The sequence below is a fragment of the Thunnus maccoyii genome, chromosome 15, assembly GCF_910596095.1.
Source record: "Thunnus maccoyii chromosome 15, fThuMac1.1, whole genome shotgun sequence".
Lineage (NCBI taxonomy): Eukaryota > Metazoa > Chordata > Actinopteri > Scombriformes > Scombridae > Thunnus > Thunnus maccoyii.
The window spans coordinates 13575080-13587699 of record NC_056547.1 but is presented as its reverse complement, the minus strand read 5'-3'; the positions used below and the strand labels follow the sequence as shown (position 1 = coordinate 13587699).

The 12620-nt window shown below is 36.7% G+C and overlaps 1 protein-coding gene across 3 annotated transcripts in view; it reads left to right on the top strand.

The window, feature by feature from the left end:
* Nucleotides 1-12620, top strand: part of LOC121912799 (myocyte-specific enhancer factor 2D homolog) — a 31981-nt gene that overhangs the window by 6133 nt on the left and 13228 nt on the right. For all 3 annotated transcript variants that reach the window (XM_042435240.1, XM_042435242.1, XM_042435241.1), the window contains exons 2-4: nt 2935-3333; nt 9080-9283; nt 10290-10427. In XM_042435240.1, coding sequence (XP_042291174.1) covers nt 3280-3333; nt 9080-9283; nt 10290-10427 — 396 coding nt within the window. In that variant the 5' untranslated portion in view covers nt 2935-3279. The remainder of the gene's footprint in view (nt 1-2934; nt 3334-9079; nt 9284-10289; nt 10428-12620) is intronic.

The window sequence follows — 12620 nt, the reverse complement described above, 5'->3', positions numbered from 1 at the left end:
AATATGAAACCAAATAAAAGGCATAAAAATTGGTTCAATGTTGGTGAAGATTGGTCAGACATTACATGTATAAGTTGGGAGTGCTACATTAGTGCAGCCAGCCCAAATGCAAAGCATCATCATTGCATCTGATGGAGTTTATTCAATGGTCGAAACCAAAGTTTTGATTATTATACTGTGCAGCTCTGCTGTAAAATTAACTCACAGTTGTAGGTGTCATTAAAGTTCTCGTCTCAGGAAGGATACAGTATAAGGCTGCAACTAACAATTATATTCATTATCAATGAATCTACCGAATATTTTTTCAGTTAAAGGATTAATCATTTTGTCTATAAAATGTCAGATATTAGTGAAAAATGTCCTTTATAATTTCCCACAGCCCAAGTTGACGTCTTCAAATGTCTTGTTTTGTACAACCAACAGTCCAAAACCCGAAGAGGTTCAGTTTACCATCACAGAAGACAAATAAAACCATAAAAATCCTCACGTGAGAAGATGAAACCAGCAAATATTTCACACCTCTGCTTTAAGAATGACTAAACTTGTTGTTTCTGTTTATTCTACAGAAATGTGTAGGAAGTTTTAGTTCAAAGTATGTAGTTGACAAACATACATGATGCGTTACATGATCTTAAAGATGTTACAGTTGACACACTAAACCAAAGGACACGACAAACTGCTGCTGGATGTATTAATATCTAAATATTCTTGAGCTGAAGTGATTAGTTGATTAATAATTGATTAGTTGGTTGACAGAAAATTAGTTAAAACTACTCAGATATTCTAATAATTGTTTCAGTTGTTTTTCAAGCCAAAAAAAGACTAAATGTTATAACTTGTGAGGATTTTCTGCTTTTCTTTGTCATGTATGATAAATTTAATATTTTCTGGCTTTGGACTGTTGGTCAAACTTGCAGTTTAATGATGTCAGCATGAGCTCTGTAATGTTGTGATGGGTCCTTTCCACCATTTTCTGACAAATAATTATTCACTTTAAGAGAACAGTTGTCAGATTAATCTATAATGATGGCATGATTGAACTCAAATAATTGTTCTTGAATATTTCATTAGGGTAATTTATATTCTGAATTTGTAAGTCTTTAAATTATTACATTGCAGTAATACATGCAGGAATATCACTTTGTGTACAATTAGACATTTCACTGAAACAGTTCAGGTACATTTAGTATCTAGTAACATTTTTACATGACCGTCGGTGATTCAGCCTGCACACAAAGATGACTAATCAACCTATAACGCAACGTAAAGATGCGAGAAGCACTTAGTCTGCTTTTATTGTCGTCAGTCTACTACTCACCTCTACATTTGAATAAATAAACCAGAGTGGAAAGATGTGTGTTTCCAAACATTCACGTGATCATATTTTTATTGATGATGAACTGCCACATTGAGTTTCATTATTGCCACATTGAGTTTCATTATTCCAACAGTCAGTCTTTATGAAAATCTGATCAATAACATCTGAGTTATTGTGCGTTACTGAAAGATAGATGGATGAGTCAAACACCTTGATAGTGAAAGCGAGTTTCAAAGTTACTGCTCACAGTCGAGAAGTAGTCTGACACATAACCTCCCGTAAAACAGGAAATTTTAATTCGTTTTTTTTGAAAGGGTTAAACACAAGATATACAATGTTTTCATTAGTGAGCGCCTGAGGCTAGCTGTTCCCTATTGTTTCCAGTCTTTATGCTAAGCTAAGCTAACATGCTGCTGACTGCAACTTCATACTTTACAGACGGACATGACAGTGGTATCTCAGTACGAATCAGGGTAATTCAGGGTATTTCCAAAAGTGTTGAACTACTCTTTTAAAAGTTTTACGAGTTAAACTTGTGAATTACAGTACATTTTTGCAAATTTTGGAGCATTTGGATGAGATCTGCGTGAAATAAACAATGAAACTCTGAACACTCAGGGTGACCATACTTACTTGATTGAGATTGTTTGTCTGGTTTGTGTAAATATGTCCTAAAATCATCCCCCCCAAAAATAATCAGTCTGTTGACCGAGAGGTTTTCAGCGTTCTGACATTTGATTTGGTCAGTTTTGTTGTGCAGCTCTAATTCAGGGCCAATATCCAGCTTCTTCTGGACAATCAGTTATGATTACTATGAAAAGCTGTTCAGCTGCCCACACTGAGGCCTGTTGACTGACATCCATGTCATGGTGAAGATAAAGAGGCTGTGTGGAAAAACACGCTGAGTGTTTTGTTGTACATTGTGACGGCTCACAGGTTTAAGTTCAATGCTGTGATTGCAATAAATAAGTTTCATCATTAATTCACTTATTAATCTGCTTGACCTGGTCACACTTTTGTACACGATCAGTTAATCATTTAGCCTATAAAATGTTTTTTAAAAAATATGACAAATGTGGAGTTACACAGTGACGTCTTTAAAATATCTTATTATTATCTTAATATCTAACATAATGCACCAGGTAGCATGAAGGGAATGATGTTGGACAGCTTAAAAGAGGCAAGAAACTCTGCATTTAAGAAGCAAAGGCAGTTTGGGACTTATTTTGTAATAAATGACTGAAGTTCATTATCAAGATTATTATTAGAGCTGAAACAACGTGTTGCTAAATCAATACGTCGATTGACAAAAAATTTATTGGCAACAAACTGTTTTTAAGCAAAAATATCCCATATGTATTGGTTCCAGCTTCTAAATTTGTGGATTTCAGTGGGTTTCTTAGTATTTTAAAGTAGTAAATTGAATTTGGGGTTTTGGAAAAGGTCAACTCGGGGTCTGGAAACTTGTGATGAGCGTTTGTCACTATTTTCTGATATTACCAAATGATAGACCAAATGTTGAATTGATTAATTTAGAAAATAATTAGCAGATAGACTGATAATATTTTTTGAGCGGAGGAGGACTTTAAATAACCTTTTCTGTCTTCCTCTTACAGGAGAGGAGTGACGTCCTCCTCACCACAGCGACTGCAGGGAGGTTTTTCAGTTTTGTCCCTGCTGAGCAAACGATGAACTGAGGACCCTCCGACTCCTCAACCACACACATCTCTGCATCACCCACTTTTCACTCTCTTTGCCTGTCGGCGAAGGGGTCGACCTCGTTGCCTCACCACACCTGGGCAGAGAAATGCATGTGCGCCTGTATCCTGGGATGCATGACTGTGTCTGAGTGTTTTCGGGCTGAAGTAAGAGGTTGTAGGCTGCGCTCCCTCTCTCACCCTCCGAGAGGCACTTCTCCACTTGACTGACTACGACATTTGCCTCCACAACTGCAAAGCATCATGGGTAGGAAAAAGATCCAGATCCAACGGATCACCGACGAAAGGAACAAGCAGGTGAGTGTTGACTCAGCATCAAATACCAAGTATCAAGAACCAGAAGTTGGCATCAAATATCTAGTTTCTAATCTTAATGATTTCAGTTACTCATATGACAGTTCCTTATTTAAACCACAAAATCTGCCAATTTTAGACCTCAGGTCTTGTATGGCTGCTGTTAACATTGAACATTTGAGAAATTGGGTTGATTTTTTTTTTAGAATGAAAAAATGATGTAGGTTTTGTAGAAAAATATTTTACTCTAAGTAAAGCATCAAAGAAGTATCACTTTGGTACTTTGGTATTGGTACTGAAACTTCACCCAGCCCTACTATTGTATTATAATTATGGCAGATTTAAACCTGAAGTCTGTATTTGTTGCCACTGCTGCACAACATCATTGTTTTAAAGTGCCGCCGTCCTGATAGTAAAGAGCTCTTTATTTAGGACATTTCTTTAATGCTACATCCACACTTTCCGTTTAAAACGCATACATTTATGAAAATGCTGCTGACCATGTTTTAGTTTGAAAACTCCGGGATTGCATTATAGTCTGGACAGGCGGAAACAGAGACTTTTGAAAATGATGAAGCAGACATCTACGGTCGCTTCCTGATTGGGTCTTATCAATTACAACATGTCCTTCCCTGATTCGTCACGCCCCTATCACGTGGTAATGTTTTCCGCCGTCTTGACCGCCTTATACTCATGTGTTACTTTCTGTAACAGTTCAACCTCGTCATCGGTCCAAGCAAAGAAATCTCTGGTCTTACTTTTCGCCATTGCTGTTCTTCCTCCATAGTATTTTCTACAGCTAAGCAACCAACCGCAGAGTAAACAATCTGCTTCCTGTTTACACCAGTGTGCACATGCCCAGTGTAATGGTCATGTGATATGCTTGTTTTGGCGTGTTAGTATGGATGGAGATTATTTCTGAAATGGTGCTAAAACGGTCATGTGGACAGAAATCGTTTTTGTTTTAAAATGCTGTCTGTATTTAATGTAATGTGTAGACTAGTCTAGTCTAAATTATTAATTATTATTGTTATTATTATCATTATTATTATTATTATTATTTAATTATGTCTGAAATATTACATGAGTGATTTAAAGTTGGATTTAAAGTCAGGAACATCTTTAGGGGCATCTATGGATGAAAACATCACATCTATGGGTTAAAATGCACTTTGCAAAAATGTTTAACATTCACCATTGAGGCTTCATTCTTACATATATCAATGAACATCAGTTAGCCAATCACACTAGAGCTACACTTATCAGGCTGAACCCTGCTAGACCTGACAAAGTCACACACAGGTCTCTCTTCATTCCCTTTAGGCCTAAACGAGTCATATTTCCCTTTGTCTTTTTACCGTGAAACACAGAATATCAACACATAAAATCACACTTTCTGTTCACATTTTCAGTCTCGTAATTAGCCTCACCAGCACTTTCTGTGACATTTACAGTTGGAGCTTATCAGCTGCTCCAAATCATCAACTCAACAGAAGCAATTAGCAATTCCTCAACATGTCATTACTCGAATACTATGTGTTCAATCAACAGTAATAAACTGTTTTATTTTTGCATGGCACTTATAAGTATCTTTACTTAAAGCTATGCTCAATATGTCAAATATATATTATAACAATCTTATATAAGAATATATACTGTATGTTTCCATGGTGAGTTGACATCTGTGCAGTATGCATATTTTTAAATCAACATTACAATTAAAATGGATGCACCAATAATCCCTTTTCCATTTTCTTTTTGTAAAGTCACAGTTGAAGTGTTCATTTGCCAAGCTTAAATTTATTGATTGAATCCGAGTGGTGTGCCAAAGTGCTCAGTTAAAAATCCATGGTCATTATGACGGCATTATAAAATTATAAATCCCATTGTACATTTAATTTTATCATTACATCTTCTTTTAAAACTCCTCAAATTGTATCCCCCGGGCAGCACAGTGTTAAAATTGATTTTATGCTTAACTTAACGTCATGAATAAAATACAATTTTAAGCCTTGTACATTTTTAAGCACTGTGTCAATGGCAGCGTTTTTCCAATAAAACTATGGTCTGCATGATCATAAAAAGGCTCTGAAATTACAACTGAGAGTGATTTTTGGTGTTGACGTTCAGATGGTTAAATTTGTCTATTTCACTACCAGTCTGAGGCAGCTTTTGGATGTGAAAAGCAGCTGCCTGGAAGTCATTCACAGGTTTTTTTTTTTTTTTTAATGGGAGTCGACTCATGGCTTTGGTCCGGCCTTGCACGGTGAAGCTGCTCTATTGTAGATTTGGCTTCACACTTATGTCATTGTCCCATTCGGATGTGTTTGCTTCAGTGAAAGGTCTCAAGTCCTCCAAAGCGGGCTGCCCTCAACAATTTGCCCTTTTCAGCTCCGATTGTTGTTTCCTTTCTCGTCACAAGTCTTCCCTGCATGAGGCTGCCACCCCACTTCACAGTAGCGATGGTGTTGGATGGGTGATGAGACGAGTCTGCTAAACAAAGTGCTTTGTATCACAGTTTCATCACACCACATAATATTTTGCCTCATACTCCAGCTCAAACATGTGCCATTTTTTTTTCTACCACTGATTTTCTTTTGGCCCATTTGCCACACAGCTCATATTTGTAAAATGCTGCATTGATTGTTATTGTTTTTGGATGGGTTTACCGTTGGAGCCAGGACGGACGTTGTTGTCTTCTCAGTCTGGTCAGATGAGCAGTTATACAAAAATGTGTGAAGTCGCTCTCTTCCGTTATCAGTGTTTTTGTTAAACCACAAGAAATTGTGGTTTAAGGCCAGTGTCTGTACTTCCTCACAGCTGTGACTCTCTAGACAGATTCCTGTACTTCTCATACAGTAAATATGTGTTTCATTGTAAATCATTAGTTGAGTCAAATTGCTGTGACATAAGAGAACAATTTGCAAGTACCCCAATTTAGTTGGTTGAATAAGCTGTAATGGCAGAGGACTTTCCAGGCACTTTCAGGCGCTTTTGCGCTGAAAATAACTAAACTCATTAATAATCAGTAAGTTGTTTTGTTTATTATGCCACAGTATACATTTCTAATTAGACCTTAGATTCCCTAACATATATATACAGTACGTTTCTGAAAAAACTAGTGATGTTGGGAGCAGAAGGAAGACAAGAAAGACTTGACTGGCTTAACAGAAATCAGCCAACTGTCCAGACATCCCTCCTCTTTTTATTGGCCAAACATCAGAGACTCAAAGCTAAAAATAAAATCAAAAATCTCAAAATTCAAAGCATTTCCTTTGACTGAAATTTAATAGTTTTACTTGTATAGAGAACTATTGACTAGTATGATAGAAATCAGTGATCAATGAACTGTGACTGGTAATTGCTTAAAAGCTTGAGTTGAAAGGCTATTATTTCATTGTAGTGCTGATAGTTATGAGCCATAAAAGGTCCACAAAAACAAGGATGCGCTATTATTGATGCTGAAAACTGATTCCACTGACTATTACTGTTACTTTCATGTCACACATGAAACATACAATAACTATGAAATATCTGTGTCATCGGTTAAATAAACACACCATTTTTCTCACAGTTCTTTTTGGAGCCGTATGTAGTAGTTCATCTGTTATAGAAGATGTATGTGTTAAACAATATTGACAAAGAGGCCAGCAGTTTTGTAATGACCTTTTTACTTGTTGCCAGGAAGATCTCTAGGAGGGAGGTATCATCTTTACTTAACCTGTCAGAGATATGTCCAAGATAGAGGGATGTGAATGTCATACAGATACTAAAACTCAGGATTTTTGAGATGATTGTTGCTACTTCTTTCCAGAAAGTCTGAATAGAGGGTCAAGACCAGAACACACAAGCATGATCAACCATTATTTCTCCACACTCCCTCCAGCAACATAGCTGAGTGCCAGTTTGTTTAGACTTATGTTTGGGAGTGATAAAAAAGCGGATTAAGTTTTTCCAACAGAAGTCTCTCCAGGTCGGGGAGTTGGTGGAGGACAACTCTGTTTCCTAGGTGTTTAGCCACATGTTTTCAGTTATATCAATGTCCGGCTCTTTTTGCATCGTTTTTTCACATAGTCTGTAATGTCCTTATTTAGTGATGTGATGCCATGGTATAACTTGCTTATAAGACCTTTATTGCTCTCTGAATTATAAGGATCAATAAGTATATGAATAACAATTGGTGGCTCTCTTAGAATCTATTTACCTTTTTGCAGAAATAGTCACGAAGCTGTACATACCTGTAGAAGTCCTGCCCACTAAACCCATATGTCTGACATAGGTTATCAAAACAATTGAGCTTCCTTTTTTTTTAAACAATCTTGCATATGGAAGTGATACTAGAATAGACCCATTGCCTGTATCTATGATCTTACGATGCTGGTGTAAAGTCAGGGTCATATGCAGGCTATCTAAGCAGTTTAACCTCTCTTTGGAGTTGGAAACATTTAACCACTTCCACCCATACTTTCAGTGAGAAATTCCCCCATTGACTCGTCATCTGTAATGTTTCCCTCTCCTTTCCAATGAAGCCGAGCATTGATTGTTTTGGCGTATCTATTAAAGATAACTCCATAGTCGTACATTTGGCTACATAAGATGGGTTACGCCAGTATACAAGAAGTCTCGTCTGAGCTGATAAATAATAATCCTTTAAAGATGAAAGGGCCATATCCCTCCTCTCCCAGCAACTGAAGGGGAGAGAATTTCACCTTTGGTCTCTTTTTATCCCAAAGGAATATGAATATATGTGAAATATGCTTATTCCATTATCTAAATTGTTTCTGAGGGATTTCTACTGGAAGTGATAGGAAACTATATAGTATATATAATCTGGGAAGAATGTTAATTTTAACTGAGCTGATTTTGTTGCCAAAGTTGAGAGGGAACAAGTCCCACGCATTGAGGTCATCATATGTTTTTTTTTTGTTAATGCAATCGTACTTAATATCAAATAGCTATAACAGATGTTTGGGTAAACTTACTCCCAGGTACTTGATGTGGGGTGAGTGCCAGTCAAAATGAATTCTTGCATGTGAGTGTAATTAAATGTCATAACCTGTTAGGGACATACACTGAATACATTCCTCATACGTTTCCAGCATTTTCATCAGTAGAGGCAGACCTGAACCTGGGTCCATGATTGTGACCAGTACATCATCTGCATAGAAACCTACTTTATACTCCACTCCTCCTATACATATACCCTTTAATTCTGTCTCCCTGCCTGCAGCCATGTCGCAGATCTTGCAGTAGGAGAAAAGTAAAGTGCCTGGATACAGTGTATAAAATCTTTAGTAAAACCAAATCTGTTCATTACTAGATAAAGAAATGCCCAGCCAACCCAGTTAAAAGCTTTTTCAGCGTTTAGGTCCACTGACTTTGTAATGATAGGTCAGGCTGTCAAGAACACCAGAAAAATACATAATACAGTATAGGTGATTGCATATGTTTTCTACATCAAAATGCAGCTTAAAGAATATTCACAGTTCTTCAACTCTGTTTTCAACTTTGAATTTCTTTTTGATTTGTAAGACTGGACCTCGGTGTGTGTTTTGTATTATACAAGACCTACGCAAAGGAACCCTGAGAAACTTTAGAGACTGGAAAAATAGAGAAATTTTCAGACAAAGTTCTACAAAGAAAAAAATATTAAAGATGGATATCTGACTGACCTCCAGTGAGAATTTGTTTTGCTGTGTTGCTGAGTTTTCTTTCATTTTTAAGGATATCAACTTTGTCCTCCCCTTAGGTGACATTCACAAAGCGAAAGTTTGGCTTGATGAAGAAGGCCTACGAGCTGAGTGTATTGTGTGACTGCGAGATCGCCCTGATCATCTTCAACCACGCAAACAAGCTGTTCCAGTATGCCAGTACTGACATGGACAAGGTCTTGCTCAAATATACAGAGTACAACGAGCCTCACGAGAGCCGGACCAATGCAGATATCATTGAGGTAACAAGATTTCTGTGTTAATCCAAAAAAATCTGTTCTTCTGTCTCCACATTTGATATTACAGGGAAACTGTACCCTTAAACTGAGTAATCAATTAGTACTCATGGATATTAGCTGCTTATTCTTACAGCTGGAAGCCAGACAATTAAGTCAAAATCAGGGAATTTATGGCAACTTTCACAAGAAGTTTGTTGGGATTTTTTGTCTTTTAAATGGAACAAGACTAAAAAAAGACATTTTGAAAACTGTGACAGTTAAATGTAATCATAGAATTAAGTAATTGCAGAAATATAATCTGTGAGCACAGTTAGTCTAACCAGGTACATGCAATTCAAATGTCATTTTAGAGTTTTAATCTTGATCACAGTTATTGTAAATCACTGTGATTAGCAAATGATACCTACTGATTGTCTCCCAACTAATTTAAATGGAACATTATAGATTAAAAAATAAAAAACAATGAAAAAGTAGACAAACACGCAAGTCGGTGTCCAAATTCATGTTATAATTGCAGTATCAACACAGGAATGGGTTTGCTGACTTTTGCACGGTCTTGTACCCGCAGGTATTGTCCTGTATATATTATATTGTGTGTGTGTGTGTATTAAAGAAGTGGTTCTGGGACTCCCACAAAAGGTCAATGGATTAATCTAAGGAGTCACAAGATGATAGGACAGGATATGACAGATAAGAACATATTTCTGACACACAAAATAGGTTTTTTTTAAGCTTTCCTGTAATGTTTGCTCTATTTCTATTTCTTGTGAATTACTGTATTTTATCTCCTCAAGCCTCTAAAAGTTATTAAAATAAAACGAAGTAAGTCCTCTTTTGCTTAACTGGTGGACAAAGCAACATGTGACAAAGGGTATGAGGCAGACTTTGCTTTATTTTAAGGGGTCACAGGCCAAAAAGGTTGGGAACTACTGTATTAAAAATAGGAGCTACACATTGACCGATTGACTGACTACTTCCACTCATTACTTTTCTTTTTCTACATTCATAGACTTTGAGAAAGAAAGGCTTTAACGGTTGTGACAGTCCAGAGCCTGACGGCGAAGACTCCATTGACCAAAGTCCCCTAAATGACGACAAGTACCGTAAGACCACTGAGGACCTGGATGTTCTCTTCAAACGCTACGGAGTGAGTCATCTAACCTGCATGTCACCAATATAATGTGCTCACATTTCATACAGAGTTTAATGTAATTACTGTTTGATGTCCTCGTTTTCTCTTGATTATTCTTCTTGGTCAAGACTCGTCTGTTATTTTGTTCATCTTGAGTGTGCTGACAGGAAATGACTACTGGTGTCAAGTTCCTCTAACTGGCTGTTTCACACTTTTTTTTTTTTTCCTGCGTCCTTTGCAGAAGACCAGAAACTTTTGATCATCATAAGACGTGACGGTTATATGAACAGTTTATTTGCTGCTGTCACATCTGGTCATGGGTCTTTAGGCTAATAAGATTAAAAAGATATGAAGCTTTGGTTGTTCATATGAAACTGAAATTGTGCTCATTCGCTGCCTGAAAGCTTTCAATTTATTCAGAACAATATATTAACAACAGTAATGTTCCCTTTTAGACTTCACAGGTTGTAAGAGTCTCTGGTCTTATGTGTTCAACTTTTGGTTTCAGACCTGAAAGTCTCACAACTTCTGCTGCTTTGGCTTTAATTTTTCGACTATATGCTGACGATACTTAGCTGTATTTCTCATTTAAATCAAACTGTCCCAGTGGGATTAAATCATTGCTGGGCTTTATGTCAAGAACCTTTTTCAACTAACTTTTGAAAAAGTGAAAATCCTTAAATATTTACTGCATTTCAACTCACTTTCAGTTGTTGCTTGATCACTTTGGTTTACAAACAAGACAAAGAGAAGGAAACTAATAAGCTAATGGTGCTCAGACAGATAGAGGCTTTACTGTCCATTTTACTGAGCTAGAACAATCAAATAAATTCCAAAATGTCTATTATATTATTATCTATCTATAGTTATTTCCTTTAAAAAATGTACAGAAATGCCAAAGATATGTTTGAGGTAATTTAAAAATGGTGTCACTATTACATATTCAGACCTGACAACCCAATTCGGTCACCTAGATGCATGAGATGCAAATCACTGCTGTTTGCACAATGAGTTATTGTACATAATTTGCATACATGCAGAAGTCAAACAGACAGAAATGTGAGGGAAGCACTGATATGAAAATTCTTGATACCAATATCAGATTGTTTACAAAATATCTGCAGGTGCCTGTACGGTTAGTTGTCATTTATGCCTATGTCTGTCTGTTTGTCTTTCACCTGCCTAAATGTAGCTTACCAAAGAACACAATTTCTCTTAGACTACACACTAACCGACCACAACTGCTGCATTTATATACTTTCTAATGTTTAGACCTCCACAATAATCAAACTTTAAGCCAATTTGATTTTTGAAAACATGATTTTCAGCTAATTTGAAAAGATGATGACAAGTAGCTGTAAAACCCAAACCAGCCTAAACAGACTATATATTTTAGGACTGTTTAATACAACTGTTCTCATTATAGGTAGGCTTAATGGTATGATGACCTAATAACAATACAGACTGAATATGAACATGGCTGGTGAAACTGTAGAAGTAATCACATCCCTCTTTACATATTGTGCTTAATTTGGAGTAGTTGAAATTTTCCTAGAGTAGGCAAAGTTATAGACTACAGTGCTAACACACACAACAATCTGCAACACACGGACAATATAACCTGACGTTATTTTGCCAACTTAAATGCCTGGTGAACAAGCAAGCTAGCTTTCAAAATATGTAACATTAGACTAATGTTATTAACATTAAATATTTTCCCAAGGTTGGCAGTGCTATGTTAACTTAACTTAACTCCATTCACAATTTCAACTTTCCATATTCATCCCAGTCCTGTTGACCTTTGCAAAGGATTTAAATGAACCGTCCACACTTGAGGAAGCAACCAGGCGGAGTGAGAAGGGGTAACAAGAGGGATAAAACCGATGACGTGTTGCTGTCAGTTTACGTTGAGAACTCACACAAAGTGAGGTGCAGACCTGTGTGGAGTAAATGCAAGTCTATCAAAATGAAAACACAATGCACAACTCTTCACCAGTTACACCATGCTATATTCACCAAGCACTCTGATACAGGGTGGTGTTAAAAACAAATACAGGCCGAGGTGTACACCGAGCACCAAGTTTCAGCTGTAACAAGATATTATATCTAATCCAAATGTGAAAGGAGATTTAATTTCTTTCTCAGAAAAGTGAGATCAAAGTCGGTCGATTAAGTAAATGAACATTAGTAAAACGTATACCCTGTCAG